Below are 27,380 nucleotides of genomic sequence, written 5' to 3' on the forward strand. Positions count from 1 at the left end.
GCAATTCTCGAAATGCGAAGGCTCCACGTCATGATTTAAATTCACAGGTGTCGGTGATCTTCATGTGTTCACTCAAACGTCTCACGGCAAGCAGCCGTCACGGAGCACCGGAGGTGTTCTTTTGGGGGGGGGAAATAAAGTCAGCCGTGGAGTCGCCGGTCGGGACCGGACCGCCTGCAGCACGCGCTCGCGTGCACCCTGAGTGACGGGCACACAGAGACGGCCGGTAAACGCTTCTTTGCTTTTGCGTATGTTGCACAGAACTAGTAAAATCGTAAATGCATCGGATGTAGCGGTTGCACGTGCCAGACACTCAAATACAAGCACGGGTATATGTTTAAAAATGTATTTTATTTTTACCCTGGTCACATACATTTTTTTAAATATGTAAATATTGGAATTTATTACTCTACTGTTCCTTAAATAGAACATTATGCAACACCTTACATGCTGACATACCATATGTACACATACCAAACTGTTATATGCGGTGAATAATGAGCTCAACCGCAGTACTGTTCCCTTTTTAAGGAGCTACCGCTAGAGGGCGACTCCGCAGCTTCTCCAACCCAGACCTTCAATTTTCACATTTAAAATGTGTCTTTTAAAATGACAGGCAGACACTCAGTATCTTTAACTCTTGGTTAATATACATATTTATATGTTCACATTATTGACAGATGCAGATGAAGGTAAGTTATGAAACCAAGTTAATAAGGAAAGGATCTTTTATGCGATTCTCCAGGAGCCGGCGCGGATGCCTCGGTGTGGTGTTGGGTGTCGACGCTGATGGAACAGCACTACGGAGCCGAGAGGGGGACGGAAGTCTCTGAAGTCTGGTTCGCAGCGCAGGTCATCGACGGGTCTCCTTGTCCAAAAGGTCTTTGGCCTCGTTGATCTTGGCGGCGAGATACGGTGACCCGCCTACACACACACACACACATGAACGGTCTCATTTTCCGATCAACACTCACAACAACAATGGACCAGTTCAGCTTTACAAATATCATTAAACATGAATAAAGAGGTTAAAGTTTGAAACAGAATCAGGATAAGTTTATGAAGCGAACCTTTATCCGGATGGTTCAGGACCATGACCCTCCGATGGGCCTCGCGTACTTTGGCCTTGTTGGTTGCTGGGCTGGAAAAAAAACAAAAAAAAAACACGAATCATACATTCCGTGTGTTCAATCAGAAATCGCAACTTTCCTCCGAGAAGCAAACGCAAGAGTTAAATTAAAAGATAAAACTATTCACCGAGAGAAAAATCCATTACCTGATGCCGAGAATGAGGCTGGCCTCTCGTTTGGACATCTTCTGCTCGAAACCTCCTTTGTAATATGACGAGAAAGCCTGAGGTGGAAGAAGAGTTTTTGTTATCATTAGTCGGAGCCTAACAGGGCTCATCCCAAAAAAAAACAAAAAAAACGAGGACGGGATCCAGCTTTTAAAAAGTTTTTCTCCCATAAAAAGATGAAGATCCAAACAGAATCCCTGGATTTCTCTGCAGAGATCTCAAGTCTTTGTTTGGACGACAAACAACTATATTAAAAAAAAAAAAAAAAAAAAAAAAAAAAATCCCTGAATGGCTTACTGACACAAAACACTGATGAAGATGAAGAATAGGAGCTACGGACCACATAGTGTCAGAAAGCAGAGACAACTGATTTTAATTCGATCAACAAACAAAAATATTCGAGATGAGAATTTTCCTGTGCGTCAAAACTGGTCAACATTTTAATGGGTTTTCGTCCAAACTCATTTCGTGCATCATGCTCAAGCCCGGCTGAACCCATGAATCCGCCTCAGTATTTACATTTTGGACCAGTTTTCTTTGACCCGATTAGATTCTGACGAGGGAAAAACTGAGGTGTGGATTCACTTCACAATGACTTGTGTAATACGGAGTATGAAAGATGTGACACGTGTCCATTCTCCGACTGAAAAGTGAAATGAAGAGTTTGGCTGAGCTCGACTGGATGTGACCGGGGGGCGTACGGGGAGGTTAATGAACTTACTCACCGAGGAGGGCATCTTCCTGACAGTTTCTGAAAAGACTTGTCCAAGAGGTTTCCACAGCTGGAATGCGTAGCGGCCTGTGGATTTAACACAAGACGTGTGAAACTCTCTCTCGGGTCAAAAAAAACGAAAAGGGAGCGACAAAAAAAACAACAACGACGTCAAGCAGCAGGAAAGGTGTAAAGAAATCTAGGTAGAGAGAATTAAGGTAGAAATACAAACCGGACAGCACGAGAGATGGTTAACAAAACCATGAAGAAGACTGCTGCGCATTCAGATAATGTCGTTTTCAATCACGCAAACTTCTCACCTGCAAAAGCCGCAGCAGCAACACCGAGACCGACTGCAATCAGAGTCCCTCCCTGTCACCAAAGAAACAACAACGTCCAGAAGTCACCGCACTGGGTTACGCGGGTCATACGACACGCGTGCGCCCGCCTCGGTACGTCACGTGTAATCCGGGCTCATATCTGCACCGCGGATTTGTGTGACGTTCCCCCAACGATGCTGAAACTGAAAGTGAGCCACTTGTCCGGCGAAAGGATGACGAACAATAATGAGCGCGTCCACAAGCCGTCACCGGATGGAGTTTCATTGCAGCAACACAACACCTGCGTAAATGTAAATAATTGGTGATCGATCTTTACCCAAAACTATGAGGCGAGAAACGATCTGGTCAATTCAATCATTTCTCAGGGAGAAGTTTAATTGTGAAGACTTGACGTGCGACAATTGCTAAATAATGTGCTGTTAGGATTAATTATCGATTTATCAACGGGCGTTTTGTTATTACAAACTAAATTACAAGACTGATTTTACATTTAGGATCTCTTGTCTTGCGGAGAGATTAAAATTATGAGCCGAATAAAAGATTTCAACTCAAAACAAAGCTCTCCTAAAGGTGTTTCTATTCCTGTCGGCTCATTTTTTTTTAATATTTTTTTTTTGTGGGTGAAATGAGTTCTCATATATTAGAAGTACAAACACGACTTCTTATAAAAAAAATTTAAAAAAAAATAGTAAACTGTATGCAGCATAACACATATGTTCCAGAAATGCACAAAGTACCATGTCATATTATTTATATTCATTATGTAATAAATGTAAAAAAAGCCACTCAATCCTCCCAACAGGCCTGCACTGCGTAGGATTTATTATTTATCATTTGTTCACACTAATGTTTACATTAAAGAAAACACCTCATGTACACTTGAGTAAATGCGTTGCTGTTGATGATGTATGTTTTGTTTTTTTTCCTCTTTATCTTAAGATTCACTTATGTTATGTTTAAATTTTAGTGGTATTTGTTGAACTTATTTTCCAGAAATTGACTTTTCTTATTTTTTTTTTTTTATTATGAAATGACCCTGCAGTGAAATTGAAATAGAAAATGCTGGTAAGGTTACTGTGAAGTTAAAACTCTTGATCATTTTAAAGGGTCTTTTATAATTTCAGCCGGTGTATTAAACGACACATGGACAACATCAGTCCCCCACCAGCTGGTTGCAATGAATTTCCAGGTTTAGTTCACCTGACAACGCGATATTAGTGTAATAAATTGTCCTGAAAACTGACGTGAACCAAATTCTGCAGAGCGGGAATGAATTTAATGTTAATTTTATGTTTACATTATTTCGTTAATTTAGCTGACGTCAGACAGCGCCCGCGTGCCGCTCGCGGTCGTTGAGGTTACCTAACGCGAGCTTTCGGCAGCTTAAAATAAAAACAAAAATCCTCGTGTTTTAGTTTGACAAGACCCCACAAAGCTCTTCGCTGTTGAATCAAGACACTCACCAGCCGCCTGTCTATCGCCGCGTCACTCCTAACGTTTGTCTTAGGAGAATATTCAGCGTGTCGCATCATGTCGCCTCCGTCCACGGTCGCTCCGCCGGTCACCGCCATGTTGCCTCACTTTGACGTCACTCAACCAGAGCACATCCGGTTATGACTTTCAAAATAAGACTCAACGACCAAACAGGTTAAGGGAGCTCGACAGCCACTTCCTGTCTCATGTCCAGTATCCACGGGGCAAAGCAAGTGTTGTCTCGTATGATGCGCCCCTGTTAAAGTTGTATCACACCTTTGAAATTATTAGGCATATATACAGCAGCGGTGAAGTGTTTATACCATATTTTCTATTTAGCTTTATGCAGCCTCATTGATAGAAATGTAAAGTCACCTGTCCAACTAATGTCCCTATAGTTAATTACATTAAATAGCCACTTCCAGAAATCGTCCTAAAAATAGCATGTATGCAGTGAAATTAAAAAAAAAAAACTGTGAATGGAAAAAGACCCCATCACCTCTAAAACATGTTTATTTCTCAGAAGTTGAAAAAAAAAAAACAGAAATAGAAATCAATAGGAGTTTTAGCATTCGCATTAATTGCAGCTCGTGTTGGAGAATTGACTGTCCACAGCTATGGAAGACATTTTAGTCAATGTCAACCCGAGATGTTAAACAAATTACACAGGTAAGAATGATCTCATCATTACTGCTGTACAGGTTAATGGTTTCACTGTTTTTTTCTCAGTTCAGATCCTAGGAGCATGAAGAGGAATTTTAATAAAAAATAAAAACAATTATTTTAATTCTCTCTCTGGAGCTACTCAAAACACTAAAATCTCTGACTGAAACCAACAAAAGCATAAGTGATAAGTTGTTTGCAATCCAGATCATTTCAGTCTCATTTAATATTTTTACTGACAAACTGTATTTTTGATTGCAAGTGTGAGAAATTCGTTCTAAAAACTCCCTTTTATGCTTGAATTAAAAAGACACAAAATATGTTCATACATTGTCCTCAATTACAGAAACTTTTGAGGATGTGAAAAACTTGACTCATTAACTCAGACAACTGTGCCAGGATGTCACACTTAGCTTGATGTTTTTCAGAGGAAATCACACACTGACTAGTGTTGCGTTCTTCTGTAGCGTTTCAGGACATGTTGTTGAAACAAAGTTCAAATGAAACGAATTTGAGAAAAGATGTCGATCAGCTGTCGGTACTTGTAGAGTGTGTGTAGTTCTCTGAGTGTGTGTGTTTGAGCTGAGGTGAACCAGTCTGCTGTTAGAATGTTCCAACAGTGACATCACAACAGAGACACTGAACATCAAAGCACTACAGAATTCTTTATTAATATAAAGCTAATACACATTAACACATACAGTAAATGTAATAAAGACAGGATGGCCTGTTGCAGTGACTAATTCAGATTATCATTTATTGCAAAGACAAAATGCAGTTTGAACCAAAAGGAAAGAAAAGATGCATGGTAAATCCAGTTATGAGGGCTATGAGAGATGGTGGGAATCGACACACTCTTGCACTTTATATCCTTTATAAACACACACACACACACACACACACACACACACACACACACACACACACAGAGAGAGAGCTAGAGATCATCTCTTCATAATGGCTGTTAGTTTATTTCAACTGCTTTGAGCTTGTAATTACATAAATTCTCATTTAATTTAAAAATGCATTCTTTAAATCTATGGACAAGATGTTTTTTTTTTTTTTTTTTTTTTTTTTATTCACTTTATTAATCCCCGAGGGGAAATTTCTTCCCTACAGCAGGGGGGCTCTCGGGGGGGAGCTGCTGCGGCAGGCTGCCACTAGCGCGGCGCCAGGTAACCTGACCTGAGGTGCATGTTTTTGGATGATGGGAGGAAGCTGGAGAACCCGGAGAGAACCCACGCAAGCACAGGGAGAACATGCAAACTCCGCACAGAAAGTCCCACGACCGGATTCGAATCCGGAACCTTTTGCTGTGAGGTGACAGTGCTAACCACTGCACCACCGTGCCGCCCTTTAAATAGATTAAAAAGATTTAAAAATCTTGTTTAGTCACAGGTCACCTTACAAAATCATTACCAAATTAATCTTCTTAAAACACACGGCAGCTTTTGGCAGGTTCCTCACAGATCCAGTTCATAGAGGTTTCACATGGCACGTCGTTCCACTGACGGCTTGGTTCTCTGATTTGTGCACAGTCCTCTCCTCCAGCATGAGGCAGCCACTCATCAGGCTGGTTTGTCTCCCAGTGCCTAAAAGGGTAATAAACAAGAGAATCATGAAACTGTGAATCCCCGACATACAAACTGTTCCTCAGTGGCACATAATGAGATTACTTTGATTTTTTTTTCTTTCACGTTGGTTTTGCTTTCCACTGCAGGGTTTGCAGAGTTTGATGCTGACCTTACAAACAGCCGTCTCTTCTAGGCTGGATAGTACAGCTGTAAATGCTACTGTTGACCGTGTAGCGGTAGCTGAAAGTCAGCTGATTGTGTAACATGGGTTGGGTTGGTGGACATTTAGGTGTGCGCCTGTCATTCAGGGTGTACATGTGTGCTACTGCAGGTGGTGCAGCTCTTGCTGATGACCTCAAGGCTCAGTGCACCTCTGTGTTACGTTACTGACTGTGTTAATATGTTGAGTTGGCTGGTTGTTGATACACGGTTAAGACCAGTTGGACTAGCTGTACGTGATGACCACATTGAGCTCATCATCTAGCTATCGAGAAATAAATATTAACCCACGAGGGCTTGTGAGGGCATCAAAACCCCGGTTTCTCAATTTATTCAATAATTACTGGTACATATAATTTCTCGGAGTCAAATTATATGCAGTGATGTAAACATGTGCAGGGATATTAACAAAGAGCAAATTTCTGCCTTACGTAAAAGTCAGTGGAGTTCCATCAATCCATTTCCAGGTGCCCTCCGTTTCTTTGTCATTCAAACCGATCCAAACTGGCAGCTTAGTGAACGTAGAGAGAAACTCCTGTTCAACAGGCAGAAAAACAAAATATTTCATGTTTAAGCCACAATTTAGAATCAGTTTACCAGTTTCATCTTAACATACCTGCTGAAAATTAAAAAAAAAATTAAAAAAATCTAATTTTAACATAATTATAATGTGATAATAACTAAATATCAATATCACATCTAAATATAATGTGTTTTTTTTTTTTTTTTTTTACCAACTTGGCAAAGTAATGTACGTATATTAAGTATTTCTAGTACTCCCCCCCACACACACACACACACACACGCACACACACATATACACACACACACACACACACACACACACACACACACACGCACACACACACACTACCTGTTCTTCAAGACTTTCTATCACCACCAGATGTGCTGCTTTGTCTCTGCAGTCTTCTCTGCCGGTGTCCCAGGAACCAGACAATTCAGAGCGGCGATAACAGGAAAAACGGAATATGGTCCATCCTTCAGGACACTTTTTCTCTGGAAAAAAAAAAATCAAACGAGAGACATTACAGATGATTAAGTCCATGCTTTGATGAAGTTAGTTGTTTAGATGTCAACTTTTTCAGTGAGCGACCCTCTTAAACACCTTGAAAGAGACTTTCTACTACTCATCACCTCGTGACTCTGCTGACGCAGTTTGATCTTTGTTGAAATTAATTTTTTGCAACTTTGAAACCATTGCCCAGAATATGGCCACGTGTGACCAAGTGATAGCGAGAGAGAAGAGTTGGCAGTTGATCAGTGGGAAACAACTTGGAAAGAGCATTTACTAATAGTGACATGGTGACACACAAAGATGCATAATCTTACTAGTGGTTCATAATTATAAGTATTTAATTATCAATAACTTAAGTTTGATTGATCATATTTCCACTCAGTCAGCCAAGTATGAATCTAATATATTCTGATTAAAATGTTGGAGGACTTCATTGATAAATTTCCACGTAAAAAACATTGAAAGACAAAACAAGTAAACGTGAATTACATGTGGGAGGACTGGAAAAGCTTTGAAACATAAAATGTGAAACATTATCATTCATTTTAGAAGGAGGTGAAAGTCTTTCACGTGTCGAGCTGAGGCTTCAGCTGCTTCAAATGAAACAGGGGAGCATGTTTTGTCTTCAGAGTGCTTTAATTTTCAAGGAACAGTTGAAATACAGAAGTTCACTTTCTCTTCACACGGGAGGTAATGTCTTAACAGCTGCTTATTGCTGATAACGCGATCTCACTGACACAGTGGCCACGTGCAAATTATCCTAAATGAACAGTTTGTCAGCAATTTAAAACTTAACAGTTTGGCTGAAACTCTTTTAGGGCTTTTACATGTAAAAATATGCTCTTAAGATTCCCGGTTGGAAAATGTGTTAATGAATATATTCATGTGAAAAGCAACTGATTTGCAAACTGACTATAATTCTACTTTACAGACTGCAGTGTCATATGAAGATGTTCTCTGGTGTTACATGAAGCTGTGTTGGGTTCTATTTCTTCATAAGAGGCAGCTGTGCAGAAAAAACTCACTCTCTGTGGACTGCGTCCGAATCCTGTCCAGCTGTTTGGTCATTTCAGTGAGGCTGGTGTTCAACAGGTCTCTCTCTTCAGTCATGGAGGACACCCTGTCCTCACTGGCCAGGAGACCTGCAGCTGAACGACGGTCTGAAATAAATCAAGATTCAGTTTTCAGAAACACAAAAGATGTTAAACTAATACTGTTTTCTATTTTAGTCGAAAGTCGAACGAAAGATGTTTGTTAATTATGTCAGGTGTATGATTGGGGTTCTCAAACTGGGGTTCTGGGCCCACTGCGGGGTCATAGACCCACTGCAGCAGGGATGGATGACCATGAAGTGTAACTGTGTTCTAACTGTAGTTTTATAGCATCAGTGTACCAAACCAGAGCAGAAGTTCTCAGTACAAAGATCCAAAAATCCAAACTCTGTTTAGTTTCTTTCTAAGAATATGTAATAAACCTGCATCTGAATCAAACAATACATTTTTTTTCCCGATATGGCACTCTTCAGTGGAGATTTCAGAAGTGATTAAAAGACAAAAAGGTTTCAAGAAGTTGGTCACAGAAACTGCAGAAAAGCTGCTCCTAAAAATCACACGAACACATTTGTGTTAAATTCTTATTATTTAACTCCTTTTATTTTTTTTAATAAAATCCCAGAAGCATTTTATTTGTTGGACTTTTACAGTGAAAATAGTGTGTAGAATGTAGTGATTAGGCAAGTATGTTCTTATATAGATGACAGAAAAAACAAGAAACTTCATTTATCATGTGAATAAGGAACTATTGTTGCTCTGGTCTTGACATATCAAACTTGTCTTGTTTGAATTGCGATGATTTTCTGCTTTCAGATGATGTTTATATCATCAGATTTAATTTAAAAAATGTTGATAATTTTAAATAAGGAGGAAGAATTGTCATTCTGCACTTTTTCATGCTGCTGATTGTTGGAGGGTTACATTATAAGAACCAGACTCACAGTGGACACCCAGAGTGATGAGTCCAGCCAGCAGGAAAACACTCAGCAGCCCCAGAGAGACAATAACGCCTAAATGGAAACTCTTCTTAGTGCTCCTTGGACCTGAACAGAGAAAACACTGTTACAACATGCAGCCTGATGATAACACATGGTCATATACATCTATTCACCTGTCTGTCAGCTCAGTCTTACCTGGCTGATTCCTCGAATAGTTTAGTTTGAGAGAACTGACATCTTCGACATTTTCATAGATACCCTCCATTGCTCGTAAGGATGCAGATTATTTGGTACAGACGGTCAGATCTGCAGCACAGACTATTACACACGTAAAATGTGAAACGCATCTGGGTTTGATTTCTCCTTTTCTCCAACTTCTGAGGAAGTCACATGGTTCTAAACATGATGAAAGTAGTTAACACTATAAATATCCTCTGGTGCAACTTCTGACCACAAACCAAGAGTGAGTCACACGTTGCATTTCACATCATGCTCAAGTGGCCCAAATCCAATTTGATATCAGATCTGGGACACAATATTCATCGATCACACGATTTTATTACAGAGATTGGAAAACGTTACGAGGATAAAAGGAACTGCATTAGACTGGTTCAAATCGTACTCATCAGATAGATTTCAGTTTGTTCATATCAACAATGAGTCTTCTAGACAAACATGAGTTAGCTATGGAGTTCCACAAGTTTCAGTTTTCGGCCCAATACTTTTCACTCTGTACATGCTTTCATTAAGAGATGTCATCAGGAAGCACTGCATTAACGTCCATTGTTATTCAGATGACACGCAGCTATACTTTTCTATAAAATCAGATGAAACAAATCAGTTAGTAAAACTTGAAGAATGTCTGAAAAACATAAAGGCTTGGATGACCAACAATTTCCTGCTTCTAAATTCAGACAAAATGGAAGTTATTGTACTTGGTCCTAAACACCTTATAAACTCTTTCTCTGATCACCCAGTTACTCTGGATGACGTCGTCTTAGCCTCCAGCACCACTGTGAGGAACCTTGGAGTCATCTTTGATGAGGATTTGTCCTTTAGCCACTATATAAAGCAATTCTCCAGGACTGCCTTCTTTCATCTATGTAATATTAATAAAATCAGGAAAATCCTTCCTCAGCATGATGCAAAAAATCTCATTCATGCATTTGTCACTTCCAGACTGGATTATTTGAATTCCTTGTTGTTAGGATGTCCTAATTACTCATTAAAAACCTCGCAGTTGATCCAAAATGCTGCAGCAAGAGTACTGACGGAATTTAACAACAGAGATCACATTTCTCCTGTTTTAGCTTCTCTTCAGTGGCTTCCTGTTAAATCAAGAATAGAATTTAAAATCCCCCTGCTGACGTACAAAGCTCTTTATGACCCGGCTCCATTTTATCTCAGAGATTTTACAGAACCATATCATCCTGACAGATGTTCTCTCTCAGCTTGCTTTTGGTTCCCAGAGTTTCCAAAAGTAGAATGGAAGGCAGAGCCTTCAGTTTTTATCTCCTCTCCTGTGGAACCAGCTCCCAGTTTGTGTTTGAGGGGCAGAAACCGTCTCTAGCTTTAATGCTACACTCAAAACTTTCCTTTTTGATAAAGCTTATATTCAGAGCTGCTCAGGTGGTCCTGAACCATCCTGCAGTTATGCTTTTAAAGGCCGGGGCTGCTGGGAGACCTCGTGATGCACTGAACATCTTTCCTCTCACTCTTTAACTCTCTGTAGACTCATATCTCACCATCACATTTCATTTTTTTCCCATACTTTTTGCTTGTTGTCTGTTGCCTCTCCATTCAGCTCCCTCGCTTGCAGAGTTTCTGTTCTTTCTTTTGCAGATGTCCTGTCATGGGGCTGCATGTCTCTGCTCTGTGATTGTCGGCCCCACCAACAGTTCATGTTTTGTATCTCTATACTACCCTTTTCTCTCTCTGCTCTCTCCTCATGTCCAACCGGTTGAGCAGAAGCTCCGCCCACCTCTGAGCCTGTTTCTGTCGGAGGTTTCTTCCTGCTAAGAGGGAGTTTTTCCTTCCCTCTGTTGGAGGTTTTTCTCCCTTAAAGAGGAGTTTTTCCCTCCTAGGTTACGTGGGAATTGTTGAATTGTTGGCTTTCTCTGTATAATATTGTAAAGTTCTGCTGTAAGGACTTTAATGTGTTAAGTACCATGAAATAACCTGTGTTGTGATTTGGCGCTGTTTAACTAAAATTGAATTGAATTGAATTATTTCCCAACATACATGCACAATTGTCCCAGTACTCGTATGGAGTTGGTATTTTACTAAGACTGTTCAGCTGCAACTTAAAGGCTGAATCCTAAAACATTTTTTTATACTCTTTTAAGTAATCACAAAAATTTGAAATGTTTGAAAATCAATTGATTTTTAAACAACAACAATATATGCAAAAATGACAGATATGGCACACACACACACACACACACACACATACACACACACACACACACACACACACCAGCCAGTGTGCAGTGTATCATCTATTCACAATGGAGTCGTCTCTGGTGAATAATTTCTGCTTGTTTATTTCAACTGCTTTAAGCTTGTAATTGAATAAATTCTCATATAATTTAAAAATGCATTCTTTAAATCTATGGACAAGATGTTTAAAAATCTTTAGTCACAGCTCAAATTACAAAATCATTACCAAATAAATCTTCTTAAAACACAAAGCAGCTTTTGGCCGTTTCCTCACAGATCCAGTTCATAGAGTTTTTACATGACGCGTCGTTCCACTGACGGCTTTGTTCTGTGATATGTGCACAGTCCTCTCCTCCAGCATGAGGCAGCCACTCATCAGGCTGGTTTGTCCCCCAGTCTCTAACAGGGTAATAAACAAGAGAATCATGAAACTGTGAATCCCCGACATACAAACTGTTCCTCAGTGGCACATAATGAGATTACTTTGATTTTTTTTCTTTCACATTGGTTTTGCTTTCCACTGCAGGGTTTGCAGAGTTTGATGCTGACCTTACAAACAGCTGTCTCTTCTAGACTGGATAGTACAGCTGTAAATGCTACTGTTGGCCGTGTAGCGGTAGCTGAAAGTCAGCTGATTGTGTAACATGGGTTGGGTTGGTGGACATTTAGGTGTGCGCCTGTCATTCAGGGTGTACATGTGTGCTACTGCAGGTGGTGCAGCTCTTGCTGATGAACTCAAGGCTCAGTGCACCTCTGTGTTACGATACTGACTGTGTTAATATGTTGAGTTGGCTGGTTGTTGATACACGGTTAAGACCAGTTGGACTAGCTGTACGTGATGACCTCATTGAGCTCATCATCTAGCTATCGAGAAATAAATGTTAACCCACGAGGGCTTGAAAGGGCATCAAAACCCCTGTTTCTCAATTTATTCGATAATTACTAGTACATATAATTTCTCGGAGTCAAATTATATGCAGTGATGTAAACATTTGCAGGGATATTAACAAAGAGCAAATTTCTGTCTTACGTAAAAGTCAGTGGAGTTCCATCAATCCATTTCCAGGTGCCCTCCGTTTCTTTGTCATTCAAACCGATCCAAACTGGCAGCTTAGTGAACGTAGAGAGAAACTCCTGTTCAACAGGCAGAAAAACAAAATATTTCATGTTTAAGCCACAATTTAGAATCAGTTTACCAGTTTCATCTTAACATACCTGCTGAAAATTAAAAAAAAAAAAAATCTAATTTTAACATAATTATAATGTGATAATAACTAAATATCAATATCACATCTAAATATAATGTGTTTTTGTTTTGTTTTTTTACCAACTTGGCAAAGTAATATACGTATATTAAGTATTTCTAGTGCTCCTCCCCCCCCACCCACCCCACACACACACACGCACGCACACGCACGCACACGCACACACACATATACACACACACACACACATATACACACACACACACACACACACACACACACACACACACTACCTGTTCTTCAAGACTTTCTATCACCACCAGATATGCTGCTCTGTCTCTGCAGTCTTCTCTGCCGGTGTCCCAGGAACCAGACAATTCAGAGCGGTGATAACAGGAAAAACGGAACATGGTCCATCCTTCAGGACACGTTTTCTCTGGAAAAAAAACATCAAACGAGAGACATTACAGATGATTAAGTCCATGCTTTTATGAAGTTAGTTTAGATGTCAACTTTTTCAGTGAGCGACCCTCTTAAACACCTTGAAAGAGACTTTCTACTACTCATCACCTCGTGACTCCGCTGACGCAGTTTGATCTTTGTTGAAATTAATTTTTTGCAACTTTGAAACCATTGCCCAGAATATGGCCACGTGTGACCAAGTGATAGCGTGAGAAAAGAGTCGGCAGTTGATCAGTGGGAAACAATTTGGAAAAAGCACAAGAGCATTTACTAATAGTGACATGGTGACACACAAAGATGCATAATCTTACTAGTGGTTCATAATTATAAGTATTTAATTATCAATAACTTAAGTTTGAGTGATCATATTTCCACTCAGTCAGTCAAGTATGAATCTAATATGTTCTGATTAAAATGTTGGAGGACTTCATTGATAAATTTCCACGTAAAAAACATTGAAAGACACAACAAGTAAACGTGAATTCCATGTGGGAGGACTGGAAAAGCTTTGAAACATAAAACGTGAAACATTATCATTCATTTTAGAAGGAAGTGAAAGTCTTTCACATATCGAGCTGAGGCTTTAGCTGCTTCAAATGAAACGGAGCATGTTTCGTCTTCAGACTGCTTTAATTTGTCTTAACAGCTGCTTATTGCTGATAACGCGATCTCACTGACACAGTGGCCACGTGCAAATTATCCTAAATGAACAGTTTGTCAGCAATTTAAAACTTAACAGTTTGGTTGAAACTCTTTTAGGGCTTTTACATGTAAAAATATGCTCTTAAGATTCCAAGTTGGAAAATGTGTTAATGAATATATTTATGTGAAAAGCAACTGATTTGCAAACTGACTATAATTTTACTTTACAGACTGCAGTGTCATATGAAGATGTTCTCTGGTGTTAAATGAAGCTGTGTTGGGTTCTATTTCTCAGATCTGCAGCACAGACTATTACACACGTAAAATGTGAAACGCATGTGGGTTTGATTTCTCCTTTTCTCCAACTTCTGAGGAAGTCACATGGTTCTAAACATGATAACAGGAGTTACCACAATAACAATCCTCTGGTGCAACTTCAGACCACAAACCAAGAGTGAGTCACACGTTGCATTTCACATCATGCTCAAGCGGCCCAAATCCAATTTGATATCAGATCTGGGACACAATATTCATCGATCACACGATTTTATTACAGAGATTGGAAAACGTTACGAGGATAAAAGGAACTGCATTAGACTGGTTCAAATCGTACTCATCAGATAGATTTCAGTTTGTTCATATCAACAACGAGTCTTCCAGACAAACATGAGTGAGCTATGGAGTTCCACAAGTTTCAGTTTTCGGCCCAATCCTTTTCACTCTGTACATGCTTCCATTAAGAGATGTCATCAGGAAGCACTGCATTAACGTCCATTGTTATGCAGATGACACACAGCTATACTTTTCTATAAAACCAGATGAAACAAATCAGTTAGTAAAACTTGAAGAATGTCTGAAAAACATAAAGGCCTGGATGACCAACAATTTCCTGCTTCTAAATTCAGACAAAATGGAAGTTATTGTACTTGGTCCTAAACACCTTAGAAACTCTTTCTGTGATCACCCAGTTACCGTGGATGACGTCGTCTTGGCCTCCAGCACCACTGTGAGGAACCTTGGAGTCATCTTTGATGAGGATTTGTCCTTTAGCCACTATATAAAGCAATTCTCCAGGACTGCCTTCTTTCATCTATGTAATATTAATAAAATCAGGAAAATCCTTCCTCAGCATGATGCAAAAAAGCTCATTCATGCATTTGTCACTTCCAGACTGGATTATTTGAATTCCTTGTTGTTAGGATGTCCTAATTACTCATTAAAAACCTCGCAGTTGATCCAAAATGCTGCAGCAAGAGTACAGACGGGATTTAACAACAGAGATCACATTTCTCCTGTTTTAGCTTCTCTTCAGTGGCTTCCTGTTAAATCAAGAATATCATTTAAAATCCCCCTGCTGACTTACAAAGCTCTTCATGACCCGGCTCCATTTTATCTCAGAGATTTTGTAGAACCATATCATCCTGACAGATGTTCTCTCAGCTTGCTTTTGGTTCCCAGAGTTTCCAAAAGTAGAATGGGAGGCAGAGCCTTCAGTTTTTATCTCCTCTCCTGTGGAACCAGCTCCCAGTTTGTGTTTGAGGGGCAGAAACCATCTCTAGTTTTAACGCTACACTCAAAACTTTCCTTTTTGATAAAGCTTATATTCAGAGCTGCTCAGGTGGTCCTGAACCATCCTGCAGTTATGCTTTTAAAGGCCGGGGCTGCTGGGAGACCTCGTGATGCATTGAACATCTTTCCTGTCACTCTTTAACTCTCTGTAGACTCATATCTCACCATCACATTTCATTAACTTCTTGCTTTTTTTCCCATACTTTTTGCTTGTTGTCTGTTGCCTCTCCATTCAGTTCCCTCGCTTGCAGAGTTTCTGTTCTTTCTTTTGCAGATGTCCTGTCATGGGGCTGCATGTCTCTGCTCTGTGATTGTCGGCCCCACCAACAGTTCATGTTTTGTATCTCTATACTACCCTTTTCTCTCTCTGCTCTCTCCTCATGTCCAACCGGTTCAGCAGAAGCTCCACCCACCTCTGAGCATGTTTCTGTCGGAGGTTTCTTCCTGCTAAGAGGGAGTTTTTCCTTCCCTCTGTTGGAGGTTTTTCTCCCTTAAAGAGGAGTTTTTCCCTCCTAGTTTACGTGGGAATTGTTGAATTGTTGGCTTTCTCTGTATAATATTGTAAAGTTCTGCTGTAAGGACTTTAATGTGTTAAGTACCATGAAATAACCTGTGTTGTGATTTGGCGCTGTTTAACTAAAATTGAATTGAATTGAATTATTTCCCAACATACTTGCACAATTGTCCCAGTACTCGTATGGAGTTGGTATTTTACTAAGACTGTTCAGCTGCAACTTAAAGGCTGAATCCTAAAACATTTTTTATACTCTTTTAAGTAATCAAAAAAATTTGAAATGTTTGAAAATCAAGTGATTTTTCAACAACAACAATATATGCAAAAATGACAGATATGGCACACACACACACACACACACGCGCACACACACACACACACACACACACACACACACACACACACACACACACACACACACACACACACACACACACACACACCAGCTAGAGTGCAGTGGATCATCTCTTCACAATGGAGTCGTCTCTGGTGAATAATTTCTGCTTGTTTATTTCAACTGCTTTAAGCTTGTAATTGAATAAATTCTCATATAATTTAAAAATGCATTCTTTAAATCTATGGACAAGATGTTTAAAAATCTTTAGTCACAGCTCAAATTACAAAATCATTACCAAATAAATCTTCTTAACACACAAAGCAGCTTTTGGCCGTTTCCTCACAGATCCAGTTCATAGAGGCTTTACATGTCGCGTCGTTCCACTGACGGCTTTGTTCTGTGATATGTGCACAGTCCTCTCCTCCAGCATGAGGCAGCCACTCATCAGGCTGGTTTGTCGCCCAGTGCCTAACAGGGTAATAAACAAGAGAATCATGAAACTGTGAATCCCAGACATACAAACTGTTCCTCAGTGGCACATGATGAGATTACTTTGATTTTTTTTCTTTCACATTGGTTTTGCTTTCCACTGCAGGGTTTGCAGAGTTTGATGCTGACCTTACAAACAGCCGTCTCTTCTAGGCTGGATAGTACAGCTGTAAATGCTACTGTTGGCCGTGTAGCGGTAGCTGAAAGTCAGCTGATTGTGTAACATGGGTTGGGTTGGTGGACATTTAGGTGTGCGCCTGTCATTCAGGGTGTACATGTGTGCTACTGCAGGTGGTGCAGCTCTTGCTGATGAACTCAAGGCTCAGTGCACCTCTGTGTTACGATACTGACTGTGTTAATATGTTGAGTTGGCTGGTTGTTGATACACGGTTAAGACCAGTTGGACTAGCTGTACGTGATGACCTCATTGAGCTCATCATCTAGCTATCGAGAAATAAATGTTAACCCACGAGGGCTTGAAAGGGCATCAAAACCCCTGTTTCTCAATTTATTTGATAATTACTGGTACATATAATTTCTCGGAGTCAAATTATATGCAGTGATGTAAACATTTGCAGGGATATTAACAAAGAGCAAATTTCTGTCTTACGTAAAAGTCAGTGGAGTTCCATCAATCCATTTCCAGGTGCCCTCCGTTTCTTTGTCATTCAAACCGATCCAAACTGGCAGCTTAGTGAACGTAGAGAGAAACTCCTGTTCAACAGGCAGAAAAACAAAATATTTCATGTTTAAGCCACAATTTAGAATCAGTTTACCAGTTTCATCTTAACATACCTACTGAAAATTAAAAAAAATCTCATTTTAACCTAATTATGACCTGATAATAACTAAATATTAAGATGACAAAAGACAGTCCTTAAGTCCTGTATATCACAGAAAATGTCTGTTGCCAGACGTCGTGTCCCCCAGTTTGTTGTTGTTTGTTTTCTGTTTTTGAAAACACACATGCATGCACACACGCACACACACACACTACCTGTTCTTCAAGACTTTCTATCATCACCAGATGTGCTGCTTTGTCTCTGCAGTCTTCTCTGCCGGTGTCCCAGGAACCAGACAATTCAGAGAGGCGATAACAGGAAACACGGAATATGGTCCATCCTTCAGGACACTTTTTCTCTGGAAGAAAAACATCAAACAAGAGACATTACAGATGATTAAGTCCATGCTTTTATGAAGTTAGTTGTTTAGATGTCAACTTTTTCAGTGAGCGACCCTCTTAGACACCTTGAAAGAGACTTTCTACTACTCATCACCTCGTGACTCCGCTGACGCACTTTGGTCTTTGTTGAAATTAATTTTTTGCAGCTTTGAAACCATTGCCCAAAATATGGCCTCCTGTGACCAAGTGGTAGCGTGAGAAAAGAGTCGGCGGGTGATCAGTGGGAAACAATTTGTGAAGAGCATGAGAGAGCATTTACTAATAGTGACATGGTGACAGGCAGAGATGCACAATCTTACCAGAGGTTCATAATTATATGTATTTAATTATCAATAACTTAAGTCTGATTGATAATTTTTCCACCCAGTCAGTCAAGTATGAATCTAAAATGTTCTGATTAAAATGTTGGAGGACTTCATTTTCAACATAAAAGCCAGTCAAAGACACACAACAAGTAAACGTGAATAACGTGGGATGACTGGAAAAACTCTGAAACGTTATCATTCATTTTGGAAGGAAGTGAAAGTCTTTCATGTGTCGAGCTGAGGCTTCAGCTGCTTCAAATGAAACAGGGGAGCATGTTTTGTCTTCAGAGTGCTTTAATTTTCCAGGAACAGTTGAAATACAGACGTTCACTTTCTCTTAACATGGGAAGTAGTGTCTTGACAGCTGTTTATTGCTGATAACGCAACTTCACACTGACACAGTGGCCACATGCAAATAATCCTAAATGAACATTTTGTCAGCAATTTAAAACTTAACAGTTTCATTGAAACTCTTTTAGGGTTTTAACATATAAAAATGTGCTCATAAGATTCCCGGTTGGAAAATGTGTTCATCAATATATTCATGTCAAACTGAATTGATTTGCAAACTGACTATAATTCTACTTTACAGACTGCAGTGTCATATGAAGATGTTCTCTGGTGTTACATGAAGCTGTGTTGGGTTCTATTTCTTCATAAGAGGCAGCTGTGCAGAAAAAACTCACTCTCTGTGGACTGCGTCCGAATCCTGTCCAGCTGTTTGGTCATTTCAGTGAGGCTGGTGTTCAACAGGTCTCTCTCTTTAGTCATGGCCAGGAGACCTGCAGCTGAACGACGGTCTGAAATAAATCAAGATTCAGTTTTCAGAAACACAAAAAACGTTAAACTAATACTGTTTTCTATTTTAGTCGAAAGTCTAACGAAAGATGTTTGTTAATTACGTCAGGTGTATGATTGGGGTTCTCAAACTGGGGTTCTGGCCCCACTGGGGGGTCATAGACCCACTGCAGCAGGGATGGATGACCATGAGGCTTCAGCTGCTTCAAATGAAACAGGGGAGCATGTTTTGTCTTCAGAGTGCTTTAATTTTTAAGGAACAGTTAAAATACAGAAGTTCACTTTCTCTTCACACGGGAAGTAATATGTCTTGACAGCTGTTTATTGCTGATGACACAACTTCACACAGACACAGTGGCCACATTCAAATAATCCTAAATGAACATTTTGTCAGAAATTTAAAACTTAACAGTTTCATTGAAACTCTTTTAGGGTTTTAGCATATAAAAATGTGCTCATAAGATTCCCGGTTGGAAAATGTGTTCATCAATATATTCATGTCAAACTGAATTGATTTGCAAACTGACTATAATTCTACTTTACAGACTGCAGTGTCATATGAAGATGTTCTCTGGTGTTACATGAAGCTGTGTTGGGTTCTATTTCTTCATAAGAGGCAGCTGTGCAGAAAAAACTCACTCTCTGTGGACTGCGTCCGAACCCTGTCCAGCTGTTTGGTCATTTCAGTGAGGCTGGTGTTCAACAGGTCTCTCTCTTCAGTCATGGCCAGGAGACCTGCAGCTGAACAACGGTCTGAAATAAATCAAGATTCAGTTTTCAGAAACACAAAAGACTTTATTCTGATTCTTTTTTCTATTTTAGTCAAAAGTCAAACGAAAGATGTTTGTTAATTATGTCAGGTGTATGATCGGAGTTCTCAAATTGGGGTTCTGGCCCCACTGGGGGGTCATAGACCCACTGCAGCAGGGATGGATGACCATGAGAAAAATATATGGTGGAACTACTTGATTTCTGTCAAGGACATAAACAGATGTTTGCTGATGCTATATTGTCTGTGTCATTACATTAGTAGCAGTATTACTGATTAATAAGACATGAAAACAGTTGCAGTGTGGTAGAGGAGGAAGGAGGCAGGAAGGATTTTTGGTTTCTAAAGGTCGACAGCACAGAAAACGTTTGAGAATTGGTTTGTCTGTGAAAGCTGAATTGTAACTGTGTTCTAACTGTAGTTTTATAGCATCACTGTACCAAACCAGAGCAGAAGTTCTCATACAAAGATCCAAAAATCCAAACTCTGTTTGGTCTCTTTGTAAGAATATCTTCTCGTCTTTTCAAAGAAGATTCAAGAAGTTGGTCACAGAAACGGCAGAAAAGCTGCACCTAAAAATCACACGTACACATTCATGTTAACTTCTTACCATTTACCTCCTTTTATTTTTGTTAATAAAACCCCAGAAGCATTTTTTTTGTTGGACTTTTACAGTGAAAATAACGTGTAGCAGGTGATGATTAGGCAAGTATGTTCCTCTATAGATGACAGAAAACATAAAACACTCACTTTTTTTCAGTGAATAAGGAACTATTGTTGCTGTGGTCTTGATATAAATAGTCCTGTTTGAATTGCGATGACTTTCAGATAATGTTTATATCATACTTGATTAAGGAAGTGCTGATAATTTAAAATAAGGAGGAAGAATCATCATTCTGCACTTTTTCATGCTGCTGATTGTTGGAGGGTTACATTATAAGAACCAGACTCACAGTGGACACCCAGAGTGATGATTCCAGCCAGCAGGAAAACACTCAGCAGCCCCAGAGAGACAATAACGCCTAAATGGAAATTCTTCTTGGTGCTCCTTGGACCTGAGCAGAGAAAACACTGTCACAACATGCAGCCTGATGATAACACATGGTCATATACATCTATTCACCTGTCTGTCAGCTCAGTCTTACCTGGCTGATTCCTTGAATAGTTTAGTTTGACAGAACTGACATCGTCAACATTTTCATAGATATCCTCCATTGCTCGTAAGGATGCAGATTATTCAGTACAGACGGTCAGATCTGCAGCACAGACTATTACACACGTAAAATGTGAAACGCATCTGGGTTTGATTTCTCCTTTTGTCCAACTTCTGAGGAAGTCACATGGTTCTAAACATGATGAAAGTAGTTAACACTGTAATAATCCTCTGGTGCAACTTCTGACCACAAACCAAGAGTGAGTCACACGTTGCATTTCACATCATGCTCAAGTTGCCCAAATCCAATTTGATATCAGATCTGGGACACAATATTCATCGATCACACGATTTTATTACAGAGATTGGAAAACGTTACGAGGATAAAAGGAACTGCATTAGACTGGTTCAAATCGTACTCATCAGATAGATTTCAGTTTGTTCATATCAACAATGAGTCTTCCAGACAAACATGAGTGAGCTATGGAGTTCCACAAGTTTCAGTTTTTGGCCCAATCCTTTTCACTCTGTACATGCTTCCATTAAGAGATGTCATCAGGAAGCACTGCATTAACGTCCATTGTTATGCAGATGACACGCAGCTATACTTTTCTATAAAACCAGATGAAACAAATCAGTTAGTAAAACTTGAAGAATGTCTGAAAAACATAAAGGCCTGGATGACCAACAATTTCCTGCTTCTAAATTCAGACAAAATGTAAGTTATTGTACTTGGTCCTAAACACCTCAGAAACTCTTTCTCTGATCACCCAGTTACCGTGGATGATGTCGTCTTGGCCTCCAGCACCACTGTGAGGAACCTTGGAGTCATCTTTGATGAGGATTTGTCCTTTAGCCACCATATAAAGCAATTCTCCAGGACTGCCTTCTTTCATCTATGTAAGATTAATAAAATCAGGAAAATCCTTCCTCAGCATGATGCAAAAAAGCTCATTCATGCATTTGTTACTTCCAGACTGGATTATTTGAATTCCTTGTTGTTAGGATGTCCTAATTACTCATTAAAAAACCTCGCAGTTGATCCAAAATGCTACAGCAAGAGTACTGACGGGATTTAACAACAGAGATCACATTTCTCCTGTTTTAGCTTCTCTTCAGTGGCTTCCTGTTAAATCAAGAATATCATTTAAAATCCCCCTGTTGACTTACAAAGCTCTTCATGACCCAGCTCCATTTTATCTCAGAGATTTTATAGAACCATATCATCCTGACAGATGTTCTCTCTCAGCTTGCTTTTGGTTCCCAGAGTTTCCAAAAGTAGAATGGGAGGCAGAGCCTTCAGTTTTTATTTCCTCTACTGATATAAATGTATTTATTGACACATTTTCCAACCTGGAAATTTATGAGCATATTTTCATATGTAAAAGCCCTAAAAGTGTTTCAATCAAATTGTTAAGTTTTAAATTGCTGACAGAATGTTCATTTAGGATCATTTGCACGTGGCCACTGTGTCTGTGTGAGGTCGCGTTATCAGCCATAATCAGCTGTTAAGACATCACGTCCCACGTGAAGAGAAAATTAACTTCTGTATTTCAACCTTTACATTGAAAACTTTATTTATTTGCAGTGATATTTGAATCTAAATAAAGAGCACATTTCTGCCTTACGTAAAAGTCAGTGGAGTTCCATCAATCCATTTCCAGTTGCCCTCCGTTTCTTTGTCATTCAAACCGATCCAAACTGGCAGCTTAGTGAACTTAGAGAGAAACGCCTGTTCAACAGGCAGAAAAACTAAATATTTCACGTTTAAGCCACAATTTAGAATCAGTTTACCAGTTTCATCTTAACATACCTGCTGAAAATTAAAATAAAAATCGAATTTTACCATAATTATAACCTGATAAAAACACACATATTATATTTAGATGTGATATTGATATTTAGTTATTGTTCTTTGTTTTGTTTTTGACAACTTGGCAAAGTAAAATAGGTATATTAAGTATTTCGAGTCCACCCTACACACACACACACACTCACGCGCAAAGACACTAGCTGTTCTTCAAGACTTTCTATCACCACCAGATATGCTGCTCTGTCTCTGCAGTCTTCTCTGCCGGTGTCCCAGGAACCAGACAATTCAGAGAGGCGATAACAGGAAAAACGGAACATGGTCCATCCTTCAGGACACGTTTTCCCTGGAAAGAAAACATCCAACGAGACACATTACAGATGATTAAGTCCATGCTTTTATGAAGATAGTTGTTTAGATGTCAACTTTTTCAGTGAGCGACCCTCTTAGACACCTTGAAAGAGACTTTCTACTACTCATCACCTCGTGACTGCGCTGACGCACTTTGGTCTTTGTTGAAATTAATGTTTTGCAACTTTGAAACCATTGCCCAAAATATGGCCACGTGTGACCAAGTGATAGCGTGAGAAAAGAGTCGGCAGTTAATCAGTGGGAAACAACTTGGAAAGAGCATTTACTAATAGTGACATGGTGACACACAAAGATGCATAATCTTACTAGTGGTTCATAATTATAAGTATTTAATTATCAATAACTTAAGTTTGAGTGATCATATTTCCACTCAGTCAGTCAAGTATGAATCTAATACGTTCTGATTAAAATGTTGGAGGACTTCATTGATAAATTTCCACGTAAAAAACATTGAAAGACACGCAACAAGTAAACGTGAATTCCATGTGGGAGGACTGGAAAAGCTTTGAAACATAAAACGTGAAACATTGTCATTCATTTTAGAAGGAAGTGAAAGTCTTTCACATGTCGAGCTGAGGCTTCAGCTGCTTCAAATGAAACAGGGGAGCATGTTTCGTCTTCAGACTGCTTTAATTTTTCTTAACAGCTGCTTATTGATGATAACGCAACCTCACACTGACACAGTGGCCACATGCAAATGATCCTAAATGAACATTTTGTCAACAACTTAAAACTTAACAGTTTGATTGAAACTCTTTTAGGGCTTTTACATGTAAAAATATGCTCATAAGATTACCGATTGGAAAATTGGTCAATAAATCGATTCATGTTAAATTCAACTGATTTGCAAACTGACAATAATTTTACTTTACAGACTGCAGTGTAATATGAAGATGTTCTCTGGTGTTACATGAAGCTGTGTTGGGTTCTATTTCTTCACAAGAGGCAGCTGTGCAGAAAAAACTCACTCTCCGTGGACTGCGTCCGAATCCTGTCCAGCTGTTTGGTCATTTCAGTGAGGCTGGTGTTCAACAGGTCTCTCTCTTCAGTCATGGAGGACACCCTGTCCTCACTGGCCAGGAGACCTGCAGCTGAATGATGGTCTGAAATAAATCAAGATTCAGTTTTCACTAACACAAAAGACGTTAAACTAATACTGTTTTCTGTTTTAGTCGAAAGTCTAACGAAAGATGTTTGTTAATTATGTCAGGTGTATGATTGGAGTTCTCAAACTGGGGTTCTGGCCCCACTGCGGGGTCATAGACCCACTGCAGCAGGGATGGATGACCACGAGAAAAATATCTGGTGAAACTATTTGATTTTTGTCAAGGACATAAACAGATGTTTGCTGATGCTATATTGTCTGTATCATTACATTAGTAGCAGTATTACTGATTAATAAGAAATGAAAAGAGTTGCAGTGTGGTAGAGGAGGAAGTATGTTCTTATATAGATGACAGAAAAAACAAGAAACTTCATTTATCGTGTGAATAAGGAACTATTCTTGCTCTGGTCTTGACATATCAAACTAGTCTTGTTTGAATTGCGATGATTTTGTGCTATCAGATGATGTTTATATCATCAGATTTAATTTAAAAAATGTTGATAATTTTAAATAGGGAGGAAGAATTGTCATTCTGCACTTTTTCATGCTGCTGATTGTTGGAGGGTTAAATTATAAGAACCAGACTCACAGTGGACACCCAGAGTGATGAGTCCAGCCAGCAGGAAAACACTCAGCAGCCCCAGAGAGACAATAACGCCTAAATGGAAACTCTTCTTAGTGCTCCTTGGACCTGAACAGAGAAAACACTGCTACAACATGCAGCCTGATGATAACACATGATCATATACATCTATTCACCTGTCTGTCAGCTCAGTCTTACCTGGCTGAATCCTCGAATAGTTTAGTTTGGCAGAACTGACATCTTCAACATTATCATAGATACCCTCCATCGTTCGTAAGGATGCAGATTATTCGGTGCAGACGGTCAGATCTGCAGCACAGACATAAAATGTGAAACGCATGTGGGTTTGATTTCTCCTTTTGTCCAACTTCTGAGGAAGTCACATGGTTCTAAACATGATCACTATAATTAGCAGAATAATAATCACCCGCTGAAACTGTTGACCTTCAACTAAGAGTGAGTTACACATTGCATTTCACACCATGCTCAAGTGGCCCAAATCCAATTTGATATCAGATCTGGGACACAATATTCATCGATCACACGATTTTATTACAGAGATTGGAAAACGTTACGAGGATAAAAGGAACTGCATTAGACTGGTTCAAATCGTACTCATCAGATAGATTTCAGTTTGTTCATATCAACAATGAGTCTTCCAGACAAACATGAGTTAGCTATGGAGTTCCACAAGTTTCAGTTTTCGGCCCAATACTTTTCACTCTGTACATGCTTCCATTAAGAGATGTCATCAGGAAGCACTGCATTAATCAATATATTCATGTCAAACTGAATTGATTTGCAAGCTGACAATAATTTTAATTTACAGACTGCAGTGTCATATGAAGATGTTCTCTGGTGTTACATGAAGCTGTATTGGGTTCCATTTCTTCATAAGAGGCAGCTGTGCAGAAAAAACTCTCTCTCTGTGGACTGTGTCCGAATCCTGTCCAGCTGTTTGGTCATTTCAGTGAGGCTGGTGTTCAGCAGGTCTCTCTCTTCAGTCATGGCCAGGAGACCTGCAGCTGAATGATGGTCTGAAATAAATCAAGATTCAGGTTTCAGAAACACAAAAGACTTTGTTCTGATTCTTTTTTCTATTTTAGTCAAAAGTGTAATGAAAGATGTTTGTTAATTATGTCAGGTGTATGATCGGAGTTCTCAAATTGGGGTTCTGGCCCCACTGGGGGGGTCATAGACCCACTGCAGCAGGGATGGATGACCATGAGAAAAATATATGGTGGAACTACTTGATTTCTGTCAAGGACATAAACAGATGTTTGCTGATGCTATATTGTCTGTGTCATTACATTAGTAGCAATATTACTGATTAATAAGACATGAAAACAGTTGCAGTGTGGTAGAGGAGGAAGGAGGCAGGAAGGATTTTTGGTTTCTAAAGGTCGACAGGACAGAAAACGTTTGAGAATTGGTTTGTCTGTGAAAGCTGAATTGTAACTGTGTTCTAACTGTAGTTTTATAGCATCACTGTACCAAACCAGAGCAGAAGCTCTCATACAAAGATCCAAACTCTGTTTAGTCTCTTTGTAAGAATATCTCCTCGTCTTTTCAAAGAAGATTCAAGACATTGGTCACAGAAACGGCAGAAAAGCTGCACCTAAAAATCACACGTACACATTCATGTTAACTTCTTACCATTTACCTCCTTTTATTTTTGTTAATAAAACCCCAGAAGCATTTTTTTTGTTGGACTTTTACAGTGAAAATAACGTGTAGCAGGTGATGATTAGGCAAGTATGTTCCTCTATAGATGACAGAAAACATAAAACACTCACTTTTTTTCAGTGAATAAGGAACTATTGTTGCTGTGGTCTTGATATAAATAGTCCTGTTTGAATTGCGATGACTTTCAGATAATGTTTATATCATACTTGATTAAGGAAGCGCTGATAATTTAAAATAAGGAGGAAGAATCATCATTCTGCACTTTTTCATGCTGCTAATTGTTGGAGGGTTACATTATAAGAACCAGACTCACAGTGGACACCCAGAGTGATGATTCCAGCCAGCAGGAAAACACTCAGCAGCCCCAGAGAGACAATAACGCCTAAATGGAAACTCTTCTTGGTGCTCCTTGGACCTGAACAGAGAAAACACTGTTACAACATGCAGCCTGATGATAACACATGATCATATACATCTATTCACCTGTCTGTCAGCTCAGTCTTACCTGGCTGATTCCTCAAATGGTTTAGTTTGACGTAACTGACATCTTGAAAATTTTCATCGATATCCTCCATTGCTCGTAAGGATGCAGATTATTCAGTAGAGACGGTCAGATCTGCAGCACAGACTATTACACACGTAAAATGTGAAACG

At 39.4% G+C, this 27,380-nt stretch overlaps 2 protein-coding genes across 3 annotated transcripts; both read right to left on the reverse strand.

The window, feature by feature from the left end:
- Positions 1 to 332: 332 nt before the first annotated feature.
- dnajc15 (DnaJ (Hsp40) homolog, subfamily C, member 15) lies at positions 333 to 3,946 on the reverse strand. The gene is made up of 6 exons (XM_069154333.1): positions 3,814 to 3,946; positions 2,330 to 2,381; positions 2,023 to 2,096; positions 1,277 to 1,353; positions 1,071 to 1,141; positions 333 to 924 (listed from the first exon to the last, which is right to left on the reverse strand). The coding sequence occupies exons 1-6, from the start codon at positions 3,919 to 3,921 to the stop codon at positions 854 to 856; spliced, it is 453 nt and encodes a 150-aa protein (XP_069010434.1). The 5' UTR covers positions 3,922 to 3,946; the 3' UTR covers positions 333 to 853.
- Positions 3,947 to 5,181: 1,235 nt separating this feature from the next.
- On the reverse strand, positions 5,182 to 27,380 carry LOC138201139 (asialoglycoprotein receptor 1-like). 2 transcript variants are annotated; one of them, XM_069154334.1, is made up of 13 exons: positions 27,232 to 27,380; positions 27,040 to 27,141; positions 25,906 to 26,077; positions 25,239 to 25,349; positions 25,047 to 25,148; positions 24,321 to 24,455; positions 20,971 to 21,072; positions 19,888 to 20,001; positions 19,137 to 19,250; positions 8,341 to 8,475; positions 7,154 to 7,296; positions 6,711 to 6,814; positions 5,182 to 6,078 (listed from the first exon to the last, which is right to left on the reverse strand). In XM_069154334.1, the coding sequence occupies exons 4-13, from the start codon at positions 25,306 to 25,308 to the stop codon at positions 5,919 to 5,921; spliced, it is 1,179 nt and encodes a 392-aa protein (XP_069010435.1). In that variant the 5' UTR covers positions 25,309 to 25,349; positions 25,906 to 26,077; positions 27,040 to 27,141; positions 27,232 to 27,380; the 3' UTR covers positions 5,182 to 5,918. The 2 variants fall into 2 exon arrangements, with proteins under 2 accessions (XP_069010435.1, XP_069010436.1); XM_069154335.1 differs by lacking the exons at positions 5,182 to 6,078; positions 6,711 to 6,814; positions 7,154 to 7,296; positions 8,341 to 8,475 and adding exons at positions 16,584 to 16,941; positions 17,573 to 17,676; positions 17,960 to 18,102 and having other exon boundaries at positions 25,239 to 26,077; positions 27,232 to 27,376.

The sequence above is a fragment of the Embiotoca jacksoni genome, unplaced genomic scaffold, assembly GCF_022577435.1.
Source record: "Embiotoca jacksoni isolate LCO1_2020_lvr unplaced genomic scaffold, fEmbJac1.0.p SCAF_2, whole genome shotgun sequence".
Classification (NCBI taxonomy): domain Eukaryota; kingdom Metazoa; phylum Chordata; class Actinopteri; family Embiotocidae; genus Embiotoca; species Embiotoca jacksoni.

Coding starts and splice junctions, on each gene's coding strand:
- dnajc15 (XM_069154333.1), bottom strand. CDS start 3,921: ATGGCGGTGACCGGCGGAGCGACCGTGGACGGAGGCGACATGATGCGA. Junction 1,354..2,022: donor TCAGGAAGATGCCCTCCTCG/GTGAGTAAGTTC, acceptor CTTCCACCTCAG/GCTTTCTCGTCATATTACAA. Junction 1,142..1,276: donor AGCCTCATTCTCGGCATCAG/GTAATGGATTTT, acceptor TTTTTTTTCCAG/CCCAGCAACCAACAAGGCCA.
- LOC138201139 (XM_069154334.1), bottom strand. CDS start 25,308: ATGGAGGGTATCTATGATAATGTTGAAGATGTCAGTTCTGCCAAACTA. Junction 19,251..19,887: donor TCGGACGCAGTCCACAGAGA/GTGAGTTTTTTC, acceptor GATTTATTTCAG/ACCGTCGTTCAGCTGCAGGT. Junction 7,297..8,340: donor TCGGACGCAGTCCACAGAGA/GTGAGTTTTTTC, acceptor TTTTTTTTCCAG/AGAAAAAGTGTCCTGAAGGA.